General features: G+C 42.2%; 1 protein-coding gene across 3 annotated transcripts in view; it reads right to left on the bottom strand.

The window, feature by feature from the left end:
* The window catches only part of Tbc1d2b (TBC1 domain family member 2B), a 74476-nt gene that overhangs the window by 13171 nt on the left and 39973 nt on the right, over positions 1 to 21332 (bottom strand). For all 3 annotated transcript variants that reach the window (XM_076851221.2, XM_076851220.2, XM_076851222.2), the window contains exons 4-10: positions 18155 to 18318; positions 14941 to 15170; positions 13881 to 14264; positions 8698 to 8808; positions 7080 to 7273; positions 4635 to 5129; positions 1272 to 1389 (exon numbers count right to left, since the gene is read on the bottom strand). In XM_076851221.2, the coding sequence (XP_076707336.1) occupies positions 1272 to 1389; positions 4635 to 5129; positions 7080 to 7273; positions 8698 to 8808; positions 13881 to 14264; positions 14941 to 15170; positions 18155 to 18318 (1696 nt within the window). The remainder of the gene's footprint in view (positions 1 to 1271; positions 1390 to 4634; positions 5130 to 7079; positions 7274 to 8697; positions 8809 to 13880; positions 14265 to 14940; positions 15171 to 18154; positions 18319 to 21332) is intronic.

Genomic DNA, 21332 nt, shown 5'->3' with positions numbered 1-21332 from the left:
ACAAATACAAAGCAAAACTCAATCAGGGTCCAACCAGAAAAACATAAATCTAATTTTTTGCTACAGGGAATTTTATTCCAGGAGCTGGTCACATCAGTCACAGAAAAGCTGAGGCCAAGTGGCCAACAGTGAGACAGTCCAGAGGTCAGCAAGAGGAGGAACATCCCTGGGCTAGAGCAATAGAGGGATCAGGTAAGGTCACTGCTCTGCATGGAGGACCTACCAGACAGCTGGGGCCAGAGGAGAAAAAGCTACAAACAGAGGCAGCACCCATGATGGAGGAGAAATCCCTTCTACAGCCCCCCCTGCCATCCTCTAGCTTCCTACCAGTGCTTCGCACCTGCCTGTAGGACCAGCCCTGCAACATCCTGGAGAAGGGTGAGGAGAGCCTCTGTGAGCAGGCAGGCCAGGCTTGGGCACACTCCTGAGAGGAACCATGCCACAAAGCAGGCATAGACATGGGTGCAGTTGTGACCAAGAGACAGGAGGGGCCAAAGGTGAGACATGAGTGAAGGGCTGGGGGAAGAGATGCCCTGAGCCACAAAGCAGGACATTACCCAGGAAGAGACAGGCCCATAATATCCTGGCCTGACCCCTGGTGTCCAAATCCAGGTGTGGAGGGCCTGGTATGCGCTGCTCAGATCTGCTGTGCGAAGTGACTGCTGGTCCCTACTGCAGTGGTCACTGCACTCATTCCCAGAAGCCAGCCAGTGAGCATGGCAGGGCCACTAATGCAGCCCACTCCATACTGCCTCTAACAGCCAAGGTTGGCTTGAGCCACCCCACTGGCACAGGATCACAATGTCATCTGAGACTCTTCCTCCTGATCCTCCTTCCTTCCCCTGGGCTGGGGGTTCTCTCAGCTTTTCCCAGCATTGCTCCTTATCCTTCACAGGTCTTGCCCCACAGAAGCTTCTGGAATGTTTAATCCTTCCTCGGCATCTACATCTTGGAGGACATAAGTTACCACAATGGGCTCCTCCAGCACCTGATCAGACTTGGCTTGCTGTGCCCAGGGGAGAGAGCACAGGACAGTGAACGTAACATCAGGCCCGCAGGACAACTCTCTGTCAGCTTCCAGTGACCTGAAGGAACCAGCCCAGCCCCACTCACAACCACTCAGTCCAGGCTCTGAGATGTGACCTGCCTCCTTCAGGGATCAGTCGCTGAGGTCATGTATGCAAAGCTTCCCCCCATGGGGGTTTAAAGTGGGTATCAGTGATAATTCTACAAGTTGGTGCCTGACTGAAGTACAGTATTTTAAAAAGTACCTGGGATCCTAAAAGAGTCTTTGTGTAATAGTCTCGAGGCATGAAAACTTCCACAATGGTAACCAGACACCAGAAAGCATCTTCTTGCTCCAGGTACAGGAGAGCCACTGCCACCAACCTACAACAAACAGGAGTGAGATCAGTGCCAGGTCCTTGCCACAGTCTTCACTGAGACGTCTGCTGAAGCATTTTCTCTCTCAAGGCTACCACCATTTTTAGTTCTCCAATAAAGAACAATAATTAAGATGCTGGGCTTATGGCTCAGAGGTAAAGCACTCGCCTAGCATGCATAAGGCGCTGGGTCCGATCCTCAGCACCACATAAAAATAAAGTAAAAATATTGTGTCTCCCTATAACTAAAAAATAAATTTAAAAAAATTAAGTGTTCCTGAGAAGTGAGGCAGTTCTTAAGATTTGAGAAGCAAGGCTATATTCCCCTCACCCTTTCATCTGGTTTCTGTTCAAAGATGAAATTGTTTCCTAATAATTGACCATCCTCATATAAGGAAATATTTTCATTGTAAGTTTTGCTAACACAGCTAATTCTTTGAGTCCATTGTTCAAAGTTCCAACTAATCCTTTTATGAAATAATAAAAAAAAGATGTGAATGTAAGTAACAAACACAATGCTTTAAAAACAACTTTCCTGATTCCATTCATTTTGCTTCTACTCTGGAGGAATGAGGGGGCAGACAAAGGAACCCTGGTGAGGGGCTTTCTAAGGGAACTGCAGTCAAGGCTGCAGATGGGTGCAACAGAAACCTGGATCCAGCTATTTATACCTTGTCACTTTCTGGAAATCCTAGGTTTGGCTCCAAGCGGGCATTCGGGCAAGAGGCAAGAGAAAAGCCCCTCTCTACTCAGCTGAAATCCAAGAACTTCTGCCTATGATATGAGTTTATGTGCATCACCCAAAAACCTTGAAACCCTTTATCAAAATTTCCTTTTTCCAGCTGAGCATGGTGGCACACACCTATAATCCCATCAACTTGAAAGGCTGAGGCAAGAGGATTGAAAGGTCAAAGGCAGCCTCAGCAACTTAGTGAGGCCCTAAGCAACTTAGTGGAGACCCAGTCTCAAAATAAAAAATAAAAACAAAAGGCTGTCGCTCAGCGGCAGAGCACTTACCTAGCATGTGTAAGGCACTGGGTTTAATCCTCATGAAAAATAAATAAGGGCATTCTGTCCATTTACAACAACAACAACAACAATAATAATAATAGGATGGGGATATGGCTCAGTGGTTAAGCACCCCTGGGTTCAACCACTGGCACCATCACCCCAATTGTTTTTTCTTTTCCTCTTATATAAAACTAAAAATCATCTCAAATTAAAAGAAAAAGATAAAGATCTAGGCTAGGTGAAAAGGGGATGTCATGAAGGAGATGGAGGTTGGAAAGGTGACAACTGGGAGGTGGAGGAAGAGAAAAACAGTTCACAAAAGCACAGAAACCAAACCCACAGGATCTGAAGATGTTAGGATGCCAGCACAGGGGGTAAAGATTCGGAAATTAGAACGCTCAAATTAACTGATGTAAAGATGAGAGGTTTGAATTATCTAAAATAAACTAAAGTTTTCCTACTGAAAGTCTGAGGACTCAGAAAGGCGTGGACACATACCAAGCATTTTGAAGAAAAAATTCCAATGAAACAGTTTAAGTTCAGAGGCTCTAACAAAGAGGTGCACAGAGAAAGCTTTGATTACCTGGAAGCATCACTTATGTTTGGGAAAAATCAATGACAACGCTAGATAAACAGGAACCCTCAAGTCCTCTCTGGGATCCTTTGGTTTCAGAAGCTTTCAACTACCAGGAAGTTTTAGACTGAGTATTAAGTATATAATGTGAACTCTGGTTTTAAGTAAAACAAGATTGTTTTATTAGCACTTGGCTTCATTTAGGTCTTCATCAAGTAGTGGTCCAGTTTAAAAATCTTTTTTGCAATACTTTCATGCAAATAGCTTATATAAATGAGAGACCAAGAATTTTCGCTCCATTCATTATCGACTAATGAAATTAAACTCTTCTGATCAAAACCCAAGGGTGAAGAGATCAACAAGGAAGAACAAGTCTCTGAGCTGTTTCAAGTGAATTTGATTTTCATGTTTTTTGTTTGTTCTTTTGGTGGTAAGGACTGAACCTGGGCCTCATGCATGCCAAGTATGGGCTCTACTACTGAGGGACATCCCCAGCCCCAACTGAAGGTTGGCACTGGCAAGGATCAGGAGCAAAAAGGCCTCAAAGCCAGCATTCAAAACTCTAACTCATGCACTTGCCTTACAGGAAAATTCCTCAAATACACACACAGAGCACTTAAAAAAATTCTTTTTTTGTTCTAATTGGTTGCACATGATAGTAGAATGCACACATCACCTTCATTCTTATTTTATCTTCCTGGGGAAGCTTGGTTAGTTCTATCACTACCCAGACAGGAAATAAACACACTACTGCAATGACAGCAGGAAGCAGAAGTAGCAGAAAGGGTATCAGCCAGGTGAGATCAGATGGTAAGAAGCAGTCACCAGCACTGAACCTTCAGAGCTGGGAGGAGCTTTGTGGAGCTTTTGTGGAGAGCAGACCTCAGCACCTCCCAAAGCATGGCTTGGGATGAGGAGCCTAGATCTCTAAAACAAGGTGAGAGGCTTTCCATGTCCTTTGCTTATGAAAGCAGGGGAGTATGCAAGACCTACAGAGAGATTCTAGACTAAAAGAAAGCAAGTCTAGGTCCTTCGTGAGCTAAATTTCAATCTGCTGACGAACAGTTTGGAGCAATTTCTTAATCACAAGGATGCTGTATAAATAGGGAGTGATCAAGATTTTTTACTGCATGCATTATCAACTAATGAAATCAAACTCTTCTGATCAAAACCCACAAGTGAAGAGATTAACAAGGAAAAAAAAATGAGATCCCAGGCTGTTTCAAGTACATTTGACTTTCATGTTCTTTGCCCCCCTTTCTTTTTAGTGCTGAGGATTGAACCTGGCCTCTTGCATGCTAAGCATAGCTTATACCACTGGGATGTCCCAGCCCTTTTTATTTTCAAGACAAGGTCTCACTAAGTTGCTAAGGCTGGCCTCAAACTCATGATTCTCCTGCTTCCTAAGTGGTTGAAATTATAGGCATGCTCCTCCATGCCTAGCTACCAACTTTTGTATTTTTTGATGCTTTCTGGAAGTATGTCTATTTCCCTCAGTTATTCTAGAACTAGGGATATTGTACCATAAAACTAGCTTGCTGCAATTACTTTTCCCTTAAAATACTGGCTTTTCTTGGCCAACCAGGAGGTAGGGAGCTGCCAGGCAGTGTCTGGTGCCAAGAAGTTCTATAAATGGCAAACAGGAACTTTCTGTGGCTGACACTCACCTGTTTAGACCTTGGCAGTAGCCGATATCTGGATTCCGCCAGGAGAAGGCGAGGAGGACATTCCGTAGCTTCTGTATGCCTTCAGAGGTGGGGCAGGAGTAATGTTTGTTGTTGGGCAGAGTTCGCAGCAGGTCTAGCTCTATCTGCTTGGAGGCTGGGTTCTGTTTCTCCAGTGCTTTTTGAAGCAAGGTCTGGAAGTAGCCTGGCTCAGCACTGTCCTTGAACTTCCTTGTGTGAAGGTCCACACACCACTTCCACACCTTGGAACGGTGCTCGTGGGGAATGCCTGCACGAATCAGGTTTTTTAATTCGGGAGAGCACATCATCTCTCTGTTCATTGTGCTTGCAAAATAGTTTTCCCACTTGACCCCAGTGGAAACTTCCTGGTTTTCTGTGAGGTAGAGAGTTTTCAGGTCCAATGCACGGACTTTGGCGACCAATTTCTCTTCCTCGTCATCATCAGGGACAGTCCTGAACCCATAAATATCATACTCGCTGTTGAAAAAAACAAATGGGAAAATGAAAATTATATGGAATATAGGTGGCCTCTAGAATTATTATATAAATCATAAGGAATATAGGTGGCCTCTAGAAGCTGGGAACTGCCATAGCTAACAGCCAGAAAAGTAACAGGGACTAGTCTTGCAGCTTCAAGGGAACTGTATTCTACCAACATCTTGAGTGAGCAAGGAAATGAACTGTTCCCTAGAACACTCAGAAAGGAATGCAGCCCTCAATCAAACTTTGACTTTAATCCAGTGAGACCTATGTTGGGCTTCTGACCCATAGAACTATAAGATAATGAATCTGTGCTGCTTTATTTTTAAAAAATATTTATTTATTTATTTTTTAGTTGTAGTTGGACACGATACCTTTATTTTTTATTTATTTATTTTTATGTGGTGCTGAGGATCGAACCCAGATCCTCACACGTGGTAGGCAAGCATTCTACTGCTGAGCCACAACCACAGCCCTCTGTGCTGTTTTAAGTCACTAAGTTTGTGGCAATTTGTTAGGATGGCAATGGAAAATTAACAGAAAAGCTTTGCATGCACTGAGTGTGAAGCTAATTCAAGTACTTTGAGAACTGGGTTTGGCAGAGTTGAAGACATGCATTTGGCACACGTCAAGAATCTCCCTTCTATTCTACACCTAGAGTAACTCTCTTGCCTGGGTACCTGGGAACATGTACTTTGATTGTTATGAACAGTGAGGCAGGAACTAAGAAAAATGCAAAGATTTTCTCCACTAGGAGCATAATAAAGTACTGTGGTCCTCTCATCAATGAAGTTCTCTGAAGTAGGTGAAAAACATACCCAGTGGCTGCCTAACATGGGAAGAGTACCTCACTCCTTCAGAACAGCTCGGAGGCTTGCAGAAGTTAATCACTCCCAAGGGAGCAGCACCACACAGCAGCATAGGCAGTTCTCTTGGGCCTCAACCTCAAAACAAGTGTTTTGCAACAATGATGTCGATCATATTCTGACAGAATGTTTCTGTCATCTGTGCAGCCCAAACAATGTTGGTAGGTGTCGTAAGCTCAGAGGAGGGAAAGATTATGCCAAATGGAAGCAAAGCTTCACCTGGGGATAATCTGGGAGAAGAGAGGACAGGCAGGAAGGTGACTGTGGTAAGCAAGACTCAACACACTGCTGCCTCTGAGTGGCAGAGGGTGAAACAGGAGAAGAGGGTGGACCCAAGTGAATGTACAGATTTCTTCAAGTTCTAACATTTCACAAGTTCCACTTTTCAGAAAATTGGTTATAATGGATTCTTAATCCAAGATCCATCATGAACTTCCAGGTTCTGTGATTTCCAAAAAGAATGTGCAAAATTGTGTGTGTGTGTGTGTGTGTGTGTGTGTGTGTGCACGCTGCAATTACTTTTGGAGGTAAGTGTGTCTATGGCTCGCATCAGATCCTTAGTGGGTTCTGGACCAATGAATTAAGTTTCCCAAAAAACTTTCCCTAGGCTCGGGTTGTAGCTCAGTGGTAGAGCACTTGCCTAGCATGTGTGAGACACTGGATTCGATCCCTAGCACCACATAAAAATAAACAAACATAGTAAAGGTATTGTGTCCATCTACAACATAAAAATTTTAAAAAAAAGGTTCCCCTTATAAAGAAAGTCCAGTCCCCCTTTGCTTTTAAATTGCCTGTGGGTATAACTGTCTCAGGAGAGAGTTCCTAACAGAAACCTGGCTCCTCCCAAAGTGGTGTGGGCTTTGACATGGTTCACAAGAAAAAAGTCTTGAAGCAGGATACCTGGGCTGATTCCAGATCTATCACTTGATTACGGGGAGGGGAATGGTAATATTATCTGTTCTGCTGACCCAACAACACTTGCCAGGAGCATCAAATGAGACGTTCCTGTGAGTGGCTACTACTGAAAAAGGACACTTCAGAAATGGGGTGCATTACCCCCAACAGTCTCTAGTTCCTTTACCTGACAAGATGAGGCTTAATGAATGCTTGCTCTGGCTGCTCTTGACTCTCAACCTGCAGAGCATCCTCCAGCAACTGGGCTATGACATCCCGGGAAGGCCCCTGTTCTTCTGAGCAAACTGGTGTCTTCATTTCTTGAAGCAATATCAAGTATTTACTTTCTATCTGGCAGAGCTTGGCTTCCAGGCTAGAATACTGCAGAGAATGTGGGGGTTACCTCCATCCACACAGAGACATGAGAAAAGCAATTCTTAGGTACCTCAAGTAATCAATAATGACCAGCTCAAACTATTAGGAAATAAACTAGAGACACTGTAACAAAGAAGAAATTAATGTATGCCACAGGCCATCTATCATATTTAAAAAACCTACTGTGGGTCTTGGGTTGTACTCAGTGGAAGAGTACTTCCCTTGCATGTGTGAGGCACTGGGTTTGATCCTCAGTACCAAGTAAAAATAAAATAAAATAAATATTGTGTCCACCTACAACTAAAAACATTTTTTTAAAAAAAGACCTATTGTTGCCTTCCTCTTCCTTCTAGGGGTCTGACACAGAGGGGTTCTAACAATCAAAGGTCTGGATGTTAATATATGCCTCACCTCTGCACAGGGCTGACCAAATAACAGAAACCAGGTCCTTTGCCAATTACTAAGTCAAGCTGGTGCCATCATGTTCATTGACCATGAGTGGCCACCCCATGCCACAGCAACTATCTAAGGACTTTGTGCACTTTGTCCAGTTCCCATGTGCCACCTGATCGACAAATCAAACACACCCTCGAAAAGATGCAGGAATAAGGTTTGAGAAGATGTTTGATGAGTGCTCAAAAACATACATAAAATATATAACATCTGTGGACAAGTGTCAGTTGATTATTAGTTTATTTGATGGTCTCTTTATACTTGACAAAGCCTTTTCTAGCCATAATTATGTCTTGAGTGGAGAGTCAGTGGGTTCACAATGGAGTTATCCTCAACACCCTGATTTACAGATACAGAACTAAATAGCATAAATCAAAATTCAAGGGGCTGGGGATGTGGCTCAAGTGGTAGTGCGCTCGCCTGGCATGCGTGCAGCCCGGGTTCGATCCTCAGCACCACATACAAACAAAGATGTTGTGTCTGCAGAAAACTAAAAAATAAATATTAAAAAAATTCTCTCTCTCTCTCTCTCTCTCTTAAAAAAAAAAATTCAAGGGGCTGGGATTGTGGCTTAGCAGTAGAGCGCTCGCCTCGCATGTGTGGGACCCTGGGTTTGATCCTCAGCACCACATAAAAATAAATAAGTGAAATAAAGTTATTGTGTCTAACTACAACTAAAAAATAAATATTTTTAAAAAATTCAATTAATCTTGGTGATTATATTAACTTCCCCCCCGAAAATGCCATTAAAATTATATACATACGAATGAGAGCTACATCTAAGGATATTTATCTTTGCCTCATCAAAGATAAAGTACGTGGATCTATGTACAATATATATTTTAAATACATTTTGATACCAGTGGTCATATCACTTCAACCATGGCAGCTGAAATGGTTTTAAAGGACAACCACTTAAAAATGGTTTCCTAACTTTCCCTCCCATCAGATAATAGAATATGCTCATCTAGACCCACCTTTGCCATCAGATCTCTCTCTCTCCTTTCTGCATTTCTTCGTAGAGCTGAGAGTTCCAAAATTTCTTTATTTAGAAATTTATTTTGGGTTTTGTACCCCTGCAGATTATCCTGTTGGGGCAAAAAACAAACAAAGACCATCAATTCACACTGCTTGAATGTTGACTAATTATCCTATGTAATTAGCATCTTGCTGTCTCATCAGTCAAATAGTTCTGCTAAGTTAGAGCAAGTTATAAGGAACTGGAAGCTCTTAATAGGAACTTTCTGACTGATCTTTTTCCCCCTCCTGACAGCAACAGTGCCTGCCTAAGCACTGTCAAGGAGGGAGAAAAACAGCTCCTTAACGGTGATGATTTTTCTCAATTGATGACAGGAGATAAACAAGAGGTAAATAAGACTTATCTCCTAAACCTATGCAATTATGTTATCTATTCATATTCACTGAGGTGGTATAAAAAAGGCAAACACTTATAATCTTGTCTTTTTAAACTAGAGAAATTAAACAGATTCTCGGTAGGTTCATTTTTACTTATCCAGCTTATTTTTAAAAAGACTACAAACGCATAAAAACCCTTAACTGAAAATTACACTAAATAATGAAGAACTATAATCTACTATGGAAAAGCCACTTAAATAGGCTCCTCTATTTTTTGTATTGAAAAATTTCAAACTTATGGAAACGATGAAAGAAAAGTACCACAGGAGCAGGACTGTGGCTCAATGGCAGAGCACTGGCCTAGCATGCACAAGGCCAGGTTCAGTCCCCAGCACTACAAAGCAAATAAGCAAACAAAACAAAACCCAAGAATGCCATTCACCTAGTTCACCAACTGTTTACTTTTGCCATATTTACTTTATGTCTTTAAGAGAATGTAACAATGGGGCTGGGGCTGTAGCTCAGCGGTGGAGCACTTGACTAGCACATGTGAGGCACTGGGTTTGATATATAAAAGTAAATAAATAAAGTTATGTCCATCTACAACTAAAAATATCTTTATTTAAAAAAAAAAAAAGAGAATGTAACAAGCCAATGACAAATTCTGCCAGGTCCAAAAACAAATAAAAAAGGGGGAGAAGAGTTTTCATGTAAAATGCTATGAAAATAATGTTATAAAACTTTCAGACCATTATAATAAAAGCAAACAATGAATTGAAGAAGCTTCTAGACAAAGAGATTAATTAGAACTACCTTTTAGGCAATGATTTCTAAATGCTCCTTATAAATTCAGTCTTTAATAAATGTGTCCCCTGCCCCCCACTGTTTATAATTATTTCTCTTTTATAACCTGACAGGTTGGTGCATGAGGTTCCTGAAGAATTTCTGATCCCTTAGTCACAGAACACAGTTTGTTCAAGGCAGCTCCAAGGGCAGGCCAGGGTGGTCAAGAAAGACTGATCCCTGTGTTATCACAGGAAGGAGACAGCTGCTATTCTCCAGGGATATGTCCACAGACATGCCCCAACCTCCAAACTTGAAACTACCTTGAGGATATACAATTTCTCCCCTAAAATGCAGAAGAACTGAAAAAGTTTCAATAGCCCCTTTAATTTCAGATATTTATGGAGCATCTGGTATGAGTTATAAGTGCCATGTGAGGCGTGTGACATTCTTTTTTTTTTTTAATATTTATTTTTTAGTTATCGGCGGACACAACATCTTTGTTTGTATGTGGTGCTGAGGATTGAACCTGGGCCGCACGCATGCCAGGCGAGCGCGCTGCCGCTTGAGCCACATCCCCAGCCCCCGTGTGACATTCTTGATCTCATTTAAACCTCACAACTCTCGGGGAGCTATTCTCATCATCATCTCTCTCCCAGAGAGATGATGATAAGAACTGAGATGACCATCCAGGAAGCATCTGGGTAGGGAAGCAGGCTTCTGAGGGCCTGGCCTGGTGGGCTCCCGACCTGTGTGCTCAGCCCTGACTGCCACCTGCACTTGGACAGGCATCACCCCTGATCAGCATCAGCAAGTCAAGTCCTCAAAACACCAATGTCAAACCCAAAAGGAGGCCCACTGATTTTGTTTTCTGACCTGAATCATGGTGTTCTCCTCTCTCTCAGCACCTTAGCAGTGAACAAACACATTACCACAAGGTAGGCCAACCAAAGGCAGGTGGACTGGACAGCAACTTAAGAATACACTCGGCAATGATGGACAGAGACCCAGTGATAGGAGGTAGGGTGGTGAGAGCTACACCTATATCCTTCTTCTTCTTCTTTTTTTTTTGTGTGTGTGTGTGGTGCTGGGGATTAAACCCAAGGCCTTGTGCATCCAAGGCAAGCACTCTGCCAACTGAGCTATAAACTCGGCCCCCACATCTATGTCTTTAAATTATGCTTTGTATTAAAGTCTAGGTAAATCCAGAACATTGATTTTAAGGATATTCCTCTACAAAGAAGATGATGATGATCACAGCAATGATAACATCTGACAGTTAAAACCTCACAAAGTGCCAGGCACTATGTACTTGGGCTTCACGCAGACCACCTTCTTTAACCCTTAGAACACCCTGTGTTGTACTTAAGTCACTAGGCTGCCAAAATCCTAGGACCAATATTTTGCCCTACCTCAAAATACAATAGAAATAAAACATGATCATGTGTCAGACCACATAAAAGTTAGTAAGGACTGCGATGTAGCTCAACAGTGGAGTGATTGCTTAGCATGCATGAGGAGCTGGGTTCAATCCCCAGCATACACAACAACAACAAAAAAAAAGAAAGAAAGAAAAAGAAAACAGTAAGTCCCAAAAGACAGAAATTTTTATAGGCCATATCCACTGATAACAGAATAATAAAAATGACTAGTAACAGCAATAATAAGAATATGTACAAATATATCTTAAAAATAAAAATATATAAAAACACATGTCAAACATTTATGCTTGTTTATATATAAAAATACAGAATGGCTATTTATATATGCTATATATATATATATATATTTTTTTTTTTTTCCCACCTAGGTGCTTTAAATTTGGGGTCAAAGAAGAAATCGATACTTCCTCTTCAACTACACAACCTAGAACTGCAGGATGAGGAGAAAACACATGTTGAAACGAATACTCTAAGCTCTCCCTCCTCCTCTCTCAAGTCCTTTCTATCCTTGCAGGGCAGAGGTGATTAGGCGTGAATATCTTCTGCCTGGCAGGGGGACAGATGCTCCTGGCAATGGCACTAACAGGCCCCGGGCCGAACTATGTCAGGAAACATGAGGTAGGTCCTTACCCAGGCAGGTATCACTCTCCCACTTAGAATCCTGCCTCTTCGTAAACTGTCCCCACTTAATCTCACTGTTGTGCAATTTTAGAGCCACATGCTTTAAAACCATTGAGAAAAGTTGGGGAAAAGATTTCACAACTGATTTGGAACCATCCCAGCCATTATGCTATAACAAGGAAAGGGAGGGGGACGTCCTCTCTGGTAAACCCTGTCAGTGGTCTCCAAAGGAAGCCATGCAGAGTGGCAGCAGTCGTGTGGCACACACATCACATGCCTGGCTTGGCTCCCTGGGAACACTTGTCCCCCACACTCCTCCGCTCCAAGCATGGCCCATCACAGCTTGGAAACCCAATACTCAAGCATCCGTCTCTACAAGCTACAAAAATAGACAAGCTTGCAATATGTAAATTTCAACTGGTATTATCTAAGTATATTATTGATGGGATTGATGTCTATCAGGGTCAAGGATAGTCACAATTGTGTATATAAACAAAACTGACTTCTATAGGCAACACTAACCATGGCCTTTGTTTTAAAGAGGCTGTCTTTCTAGTATAAAGTAATGATATTGGGTTTTTTGTTGTCTTATTGTTTTACTAACAATAATTTATTGTTTTTGTTGTTTTACTAACAAATCTTCAGGGCCTCCCATATTCAGGGGATGCGTTCACTGAGATGTGGTCACTATGGGAAATCATCTAGGCATTCCAGTGATGCTACTATTATTCCAGGGTTTTTAACCTCCATTTTGGAGTTGTCTTCAAGGTCCCTGGCCTGCTCACCATTCACCCATTCAACCTGTTGCCAGTACACGAAAGAAATAGCAAGGCAAGAAGTGAATGCTCAGTGATAACCTCGATAGCAACAAATCTTTGCCCTTCAAGGATAAACTCTGTGCAGGCAAGCATTCTTGGAGCCAAATTATTTGCAAGAAGAGAGTGAGAGACACTTTGGGGCCAAGTGGGGCTGGTAGCTACAGAATTGCCTGAGGTCACCTGGGCTCTCCCCTGTGTCCTACAGGACATTTGTCTAACTGAAACCTTTATAACAAAGGTCTCAGGAATAGAACTAGTAGCAGCAAGATTTGGTGACACTTTCTATGGCCTGACAGTGGTGCGGGACCACTCAGTTCTTCCCTCTGGACCAAGTTTCTCTGCAGGCATAAGGAGCAGATTTGCCCTTGCCTCCCATAAGAGCTGGGTGCTCCTCCTACCTCATCTGCTTGCCACCACCCTAGGTGTGACTAGGGAGAGTCACTGCTGTTTAGAAACCAGCCTCCTACCCTAGGGCTAGCCCAGAGAAACATACTGACATCCCTTCTAAGTGTCAGAACCCTCCCACCTTGGGCAGAGCCTGAGCAGGCCACTTCCTGAGCCTGTCTGGAGCAGGTCCACCTCTCCAGCTGGCCCTATACTAGTTATTGGCAACAATGCTCCTGCCCAGGCCTGTGTTAGGTCCTGTGGTGGGTAAAAATTAAGTTTATATGTGTATTCACATACCCAGAAGGTACATGAATAGGTTCTGTGGAATAATGAAGTCCTATGGGTGAAATAAATAGAAAGGGAAGTCTTAGCTCCTTGAAGCAATGGCAATAGTGTTGGACCAAAAGTTTCATTTTCAGAGAAGCTCCTTAGAATAATGTCAAGAGTGGAGGTGGAGCTCAGTGGTACAGAACATGCCTAGATGTAGGAGGCACTAGGTTCCATCCTCAGCGCTGTAAACAGTAATAATAATAATTTTTCTTATTAATTAATAATAATAAACAACTATTATTACTTGACTATAAGTTCTATTACACTTGTCCCTGCCCCGCCCCCAAACCTAAAAAAGGGCACAGTTGCTCAGCTGTCTCAACAAATTAGCTGACAGAGGCCAGTGCCTGTGGAGTGATGTGATAAAGCTAACTGGTTTCTGGATCTCCATCCCAGCAATCAGAGCCCAGGTCCTGCTCTTACTTTCAGCCTGTCCAGCTCCAGCTGATCCCTGCTGACTGGGGCAGTCAAGGGGGAGCTGGGCCCAGAAGAGGGAGAAGACACGCTGCCCTCAGACTCGCTGAGCTTGATGATGACCTCGTCCTTGGCCTGGATGGTCTCCATCAGCATCCCCAGCTGCTCGTTGAGCTCCCCCACCTTGCTCTTCAGTGTCCTCACTTCCTGCTGGAGACTCTCCTTTTCCAGGGTGAACCGCTCCAGTTGGCTGCTGAGCCCCAGAATCTGGTCGTCCTTCTGATGGAGAAGCTCCAGCATGTTCCCAGGGACCCCCTCACAGAGTCGGCTGCTTGTGAAATACTTGTCATACTGGGACGACCGAACTGTCTGCTGGAGCAGCCGAACCAGCTCCTGCGAGCCGAGAGGAAGATCAGGTGAAGGGCAGGGAGAGCAGAGGAAGGGGGGAAAAGCAGAAATCATGACAAGGCTACAGGGAGCAATCGCTGGAATTTGAGGAAATGCAGAAACTTTACTGGAAACACTTTAATACTGAACTTCCTCTTGAAAGATCACAAAAATAGAAAGGAAAAAAAATATTTACTCCATGAAGAGTGACTGGAGAACAATAATAGGAAACAGGAAATAATGGAGTGCATACTGTAATTAGCAATGGTTCCTGGCAAATATTCATCAGTATTAGAGAATCTGTGCCCTGAGATTCACTGAACAGCCGAGCCGTTAAGTTTAATTAGGTTTGATCAGCTCATAAAGAAACTACGATGCTCAACAGGACATGGAAACTCTTTAAACAGTTAAAGAACTCTGGGCTAAAGCCATGTTTAGAGAGTCAGTCTCAGGGGCAAAACTGGGCAAGGGTGCAGAGAGCACTGTCCTGCAACATCTTTAAAGGGACCTTACCTCTCCCTGGAAATTCAAAGACTGGGCAGAGCACAGTGCCCAGCATGGTGCCATGGCAACATAAAGCTCTGGTGAAGAGTCCTCCTGGGAGATGGACTGTGAACCAGGCTTTCCTCCTAGGGCTCGACCAGCAGATGTGGGGTAAGACAGAAGTCTGAAGACCAGTTACCTTCTGACTGGACAGGTCTTTCCTCAGCCGCTCCAGCTCCTCCTGCTGGCTCTGAACCTGCAGCTGCAACTCGGAGGCTGCCTTGCTTATGCCACCACCTGACATGCCCTCACTGGAAGGGTCACCACTGCTGTGACGGTTTTTGTATGATCCAATTATGTCTTTCAAAGGGCGTTTTCCTTTGTAGGGGTTACGTCCAAAGTCAAAGGGGAATCCTGAGCCAGTTACTCCTACATAAAATAAAATTTGCTTGTTTAAGAGCAGGTCAAGTCTTCCATTTGGAAACTACAATAAAATAGTGTCCTCATGAATCGCCATCCAGGGAATTTGTACTCACCATTCTAAAGAATAATCACAACTCTATAGAATAACCTAAAACATCCCCACTGGATCCCTCCTCAGAAGGCTACCAGTGATAACTTTAAAAGATATACTAGGGCTGGCTGGGCACAGAGGCACATGCCTGTAATCCCAGCAGCTTGGGAGACCGAGGCAGGAAGATTACAATTTCAAAGCTAGACTTGGAACGAAGCAAGGCCCTAACCAACCTAGTGAAACTCTGTCTTAAAAAAAAAAAAAGACATGCTAGGGATCCTTGGCTTCCCATTTTTCCTAATCTGTTTTTTGCTAAAAACAAAACAAAACAAAACAAAAAACCCAAATGCATGTTTTTAAGAATTATAAACACATATTTTAAAGCCACAACTTTTAAGCAAAAACGAGTATTTAAAAAATATCATGGGATCCAAATAAATTTTAGTGTAGATAAATACAAAGTCAAATACAAAGTCAGATACATGTCAAAATACAAATAGGAGACCCAAAAGGGCACACACTATAAAAGCTGATTTATCTAAAATTGGGAGAACAGCGGACCCTGGGAGACAGAAATGGCAGCTGGCAGCTAGCACCTAAGGAGCACTGGTTACATGGTGTGTTTGCTTTGTGACAATTCATTGAGCAACTCTAACTTGGGAGCTTTTCTGCATATTATGTTTTGATACAATGATATCAAAAAGTTTGCTTAAAATCAAGGCAGGGGGAGATAAGGAAGGGTAGTCCACTTCCTACAAATAACATGGACAATAAGCTAGTGAGTTGATTCTTTAGAGTTGATACAGGAAATGCTCACGAATCAAGCAAGATCAAATTCCAAAGACATTAGTGTCTTTCATGGGGCTCCCCCTCAAAGGGAAGCAGGACTGGGCAGAAGCTTAGAGAGCTGTTGCCAGTTAGGGAAACCCTCTCCAGCAATGCTGAGAGATTCTCATCACTCCCAAGGCACTAGTCACACTGATCGACCTTCCCAATCTTGCTCACATTCACACTTTCTGTTTCATTCTCAGTTTCTACTAAAAGTCAGAGGAAAAGTGCTCATTTTCAATGATCCAAAGCCCCAATCCTAATCCCTCTTCTTCCAGGAAGCATTCCCAGGTCACAGTGAGTCCTGGGTATTTATTCTCACTAACTGCCATGCACTGGGCAGCTAGGTTCAACTGGCTGCCAAGTGCATCATGTCGTATGGGCGGTGGGTTTCATGCCAGGATTCTACAGAACATGGAGTAAGCCCCTTTCTCAAAGTGAATCATGGATGCCCTTTCCCAGGGGACAGAAAAAAATGTTTATCTTTAGTAAATTCTTGGTCTTTCCATAAAGATTTCCCAAAATTATGCCTCCTGCTCTTGCTGGCCCATGCTGAATCAAGCATAAGGCAATATTTCAAAATTATTTATTGTAATTTTGTTTAAAACACTAATATTACTTAGTGAATCTAGATTATGAATAGCTGCTACAATCATTAAGCAAAAGGCTGATGGATGATATTAGAAATGGATCAGACTAACACCCCTAAACCCAGATCAACTGAAATATTATCAGAGGAAAGACCAGACATGGTATGGCTCCACAGGGGGTGCAACAGCAAGTGAACAGCACCTCCTCTCCAAAGAAAATGTACTTTGTTCAAATTAAGTCAACCCTGAATCTGAGCAAGCCTCTAGCTATGACTAGCAGCATGGAGGAAACGCAGGAAATGGAGGCATATGTTAAATGATCATCCCTCCACGCCAAGAAATACAGTTAGCAAAAACCAGAGGTAGGGATGTCCTTAGCTTGAAAATCTAATTTCTTCCACACATGTGGCAGGGAGAAGGGAAGGAATAAGGGAGCAGTCTAGAAAAAAGAGGCTTAAGAAGACTTGTCACTGAATACAATATGTGGGCCTTGTTTGATCTTCATTTGAACAAACTGAACATTTATGGAACAATTGGGGACTTAAATAATATAAGGGATTTACTGTAACTCCTTTTAAATGTAATAATAAAGCTATAATTATAATTTTTTTAAAAGAGTCATTATCTCTTAGAGATACCTACTAAAGTATTTACAAGTGTCCAGAATTTAAAATAATACAGCCTGGTGGTGCGTGCAAGAAAGGCAGAATCCTAGGGGAGACAAGGACAGAATAAGAGAGACTATAAATTCAAAACTGCGAAACTGGTGATGGGTGTTATAGCTTATATCTTGAATATCCCCAAAGGTCCACCTGCTAAGGCTTAGTCTCCAGCTTGGCATTACTGGGAGGTGGTGGAAACTCTAAGAGGTGGGACCTAGTGGCAGATCTTTGGTTACTGGAGTGTGACCACTGAGTCTTAGTGGGATAAGACTAGCCCCTTTCTCCTATAATACTTTTTCTCCCTGGACATAAAGTGAATCCAATTTTATTATTCCACACACTTTTACCATGCTGTGCTCCCACAGGCCCAAAGCAATGAGACAACTGACTAAAACTCCCCAAACTGAGAGTCAAAATAACCCTTTCACTCTCTAAGTTGGCTTACCTCGGGTATTTGTTACTCTAACAGAAAGCTAACACAATGGGAACACTAGAATTCGTATTACTGTAGTCTCTTCATTTGAGTACAATTTCAAATTTCTATAAATAAAGCTTTTTAAATTAATATTTCCATAAAGAACAGCATGATTTCCAGCTCTTCTATCTCCTGGAAAAGGTTAACAGCCATTGGACTAGATGGTCATTTATTTCTTACATCATTTCATTTTTTAAGCCTTTACATTTTATGTCCCACAGAGAGAATACAAGCCTCTCTTGGGCCCTATGCTTCTAGAAATACCTACCAATAAAGTAGCTCCCCGGTCACAGGGTTAACAGAAGGCAGCAGAGAAAGAGACAGAGCTCAGGAGCATGTTGTACCTTTGTTTCCCTCAGGCATCTGCTTCTTTCTTTCTTCTTGTACCATGGGTTCCTCCAGGTCCTTTGAGGGTGGGTCTAAAAGTTCCCACTCTTCATTGGTATAAAACACAGTCCTCCGACTGTCACTATTCCCTCGCCCAGGACGGAAAGATGACATTGAATTTCTATAGGGAAAAAAAAAGGAATGTGCTATTTAAAAACATGAAAAAAGTAAAACATGAATACAGAATTGTAGAAATTAAAAGATCAGATAATACCTCATAGTGGTGAAATTATGAAGAAATGGTAAATTTATACACTGCTGGTGGGAACATAAATCAATACTTTTATCATATAGTGGAATTCAACAATACACCATTAAGTGGAAGATGCTATATAGCATTAAGATAATCAGATGTAGGATGGGATTGTGGCTCAGTGGTAGAACACTAGCCTGGCATGTGTGAGGCACTGAGTTCAATCCTCAGCACCACATAAAAATAAATAAATAAAATAAAGATGTTGTGTCCAACTACAACTAAAATAAAAATTAAAAAAAAATAATCAGATGCTACATAGCACTTAAAATTAATTTATTCATTCAACAAATATTTATGGAGTGCCTATTATGTACCAGGTACCATTCTAGATGTTTGGGATACCATAGTGAACAGAACTGCAAGATTCTTATTATCCTTGTGGAACATGTACCTCCCAGTTACAGCTACATGTAACTTTTCATGGGGAAAAATATTTCTTTAATGCTGATGAAAAAGGAAAGAAAACCAAAGAATAAAACACGTGAAATTGTTTTAAATGCTCATGATAACACTATTAATACAGATTATTTAGAACATATACATATAGTAAAACTATTCTAAAAATCCACACAAGAATGATAGCCATCAATTACAGAACACTGGTTACCTGGGTAGAAAGCAAGAGAAGAACAGTATCGTGAAGAGAGAATTTAACTGCATTCACAACATTTCGATTTCTCAAAATACAGCACAAATGTGAGAAAATTATAAAGCTGGGAAATGACTATCCAAGTAACCAATATGCTATACAGCTGCCTGTATGCTAAGAATATTTCATTAGAAGTTTTAAAAACTAGGTTTGGATTTATGTCTAGTGAAAATGGAATAACAGGGACTAGATTAACCCATGCCCCTGAAAAACTAAACAACTGAGCTAAACAGGAAAAAATGATTTTCAGGCACTGGCCATCATGCATCTCAGGAAAGTGATCACTGAGGAAAAATAATTGAGGTGGGCCCCACCACTGCCCTGGCTTACTGCCTAGAGAGGGTTTCCAGAAGCTCCTGAGTTGAAGACAGAGCAAGAGTCCCAGAGCAGCTGGACCAGAGAACTCAAGACAGGAGAGCTGCTTGAGGAGGTGCTGCAGAAATTCTGGATGGTCCCTGTGCCTTCAGCTGAGTATGGATCAGGGTTCGTGGATAAGAGAATTATCAGAGGACTGGGAAACAACCACCTGACAGGAGCAAGAAGAACAATCCCTGAGGCTCACATAAGGCCAGGAGAAGTGCCTCATTCCACCAGTTAGAGTGGAAAACCTCACCATTCAGAGTGCTCAGAAGGGTTACCAATATAATCCTTAGACTAACAAATGTGCTCACCCTACCAACAAAGCTTAAAAGCAAATTTCAAGAAGATCAAACTGTTTCTGAATAATTTCATCACATCCAAGAACAAAGATCAAGAATATTTATAGGAAAAGAAAACAAAACAAAATCTAGCACACTAAAAGGTAAAATTCGGGGTGGAGTGGTAGAGCACTTGCCTAGCACATGTGAGGCGCTGGGTTTGATCCTCAGCATCACATATAAATAAAATAAAGGTATTGTGTCCATCTACAACTAAAATATATATATTTCTTAAAAATTTTTTTAAAAAGAACCTAAGAAACAAAGACTGAAATGTTTTGTACGTGGAAGAGGTTTAAAAGATTCAAATCAGATTTTTAGAGATAAAACCTCAATATCTGTGTTGAAAAAACACTGGGTAGGATTAACAGCAGACTAGACCCTGAAGAAGTAGAGATAAGTAGACTTGATGACTCTACAATAGACACTACCCAAAATGAAACAGAGAGAAGAGACAGATGGGCAGATCAGTGATGCATGGGACAACATCAAGCAGCCTATATACAAGTAATTGGTGTCCCTGAAGGAGAGAAGGGAAACAAAAAAAGTATATGAATAAATAATGGCCAAAATGTTTCCAAATTTGATGAAAATTATATATACTCATAGATCTGAGAAGCTTAACAAAGAACAGGAATCATAAAGAAAACTGTACCATGGCACATCAAATTGCCTTAAACCAATAACCCAAAATGTTTTTAAAAGGTAAATTTAAGTCGGGCATTGTCGGGAGCCATTCTCACACGTGACTGGGTGACTCCCGGTTAGGGTCTGAGGCGCTCTGGCTGTGTCAGAGCTTTCCCGGCCCTCTCCTGTTGAGAGAACCTGTCCGTGTGGGGGTGTAACTGACCACTGACCCCGGAGGCCCAATCACTGACCCTGACCTTGGAGTGTGGCCCCCCTTCACCCTTCATTGGATGGAATTCTCCCCTGAGTTTCTTGCTCCCCAATAAAAGGCTACTCCCTGGCGTGCTCGCTCTCTCTCTCTCTCCTGCTAGCCCTGAGTAATCCTTGCTGCCCTGCTGGGCGGTTAGAGGAGGGAACCAGAGAGGGGAGCCGTCTCGGACCTGGTCATAGAAAAAGGTAACTGAGTCTGTGTGTTTATTTCGATCTCACTAGCTAACTTTTATGCCAAGAACCTCATTAATGAAACCATTGCGCTGGACGCATGGTAGAGGGCATGGTGGCACACACCTGTATTCCCAGAAGTTTGGGAGGCTGAGGCAGGAGGATCAAGAGTTTAAAGCCAGCCTCAGTGAAAGCTAAGTAACTCAGTGAGACCCTGTTTCTAAATAAAATACAAAACAGGGCTGGGGATGTGGCTCAGTGGTTGAGTACCCCTGAGTTCAATCCCTGGTACCTGCCCCCCCCCCCAAAAAAAGTAAATTTAATTTGTAAGAGAAAGAAAGGAATGATCAATATTTCATTGTTAAATGGCCAAGAGATGCATGTTTATTAAAAAAGATATCTCAAAGTCATTCAACTTTTCAATTAAAAAAATCACTTGAGCAGTTTGAAGAGCTGGGAGAAGG

The sequence above is a fragment of the Callospermophilus lateralis genome, chromosome 3 (assembly GCF_048772815.1).
Source record: "Callospermophilus lateralis isolate mCalLat2 chromosome 3, mCalLat2.hap1, whole genome shotgun sequence".
Classification (NCBI taxonomy): domain Eukaryota; kingdom Metazoa; phylum Chordata; class Mammalia; order Rodentia; family Sciuridae; genus Callospermophilus; species Callospermophilus lateralis.
Note: the sequence above shows the minus strand (reverse complement) of the source record. Positions and strands in the feature narration are given on the sequence as shown.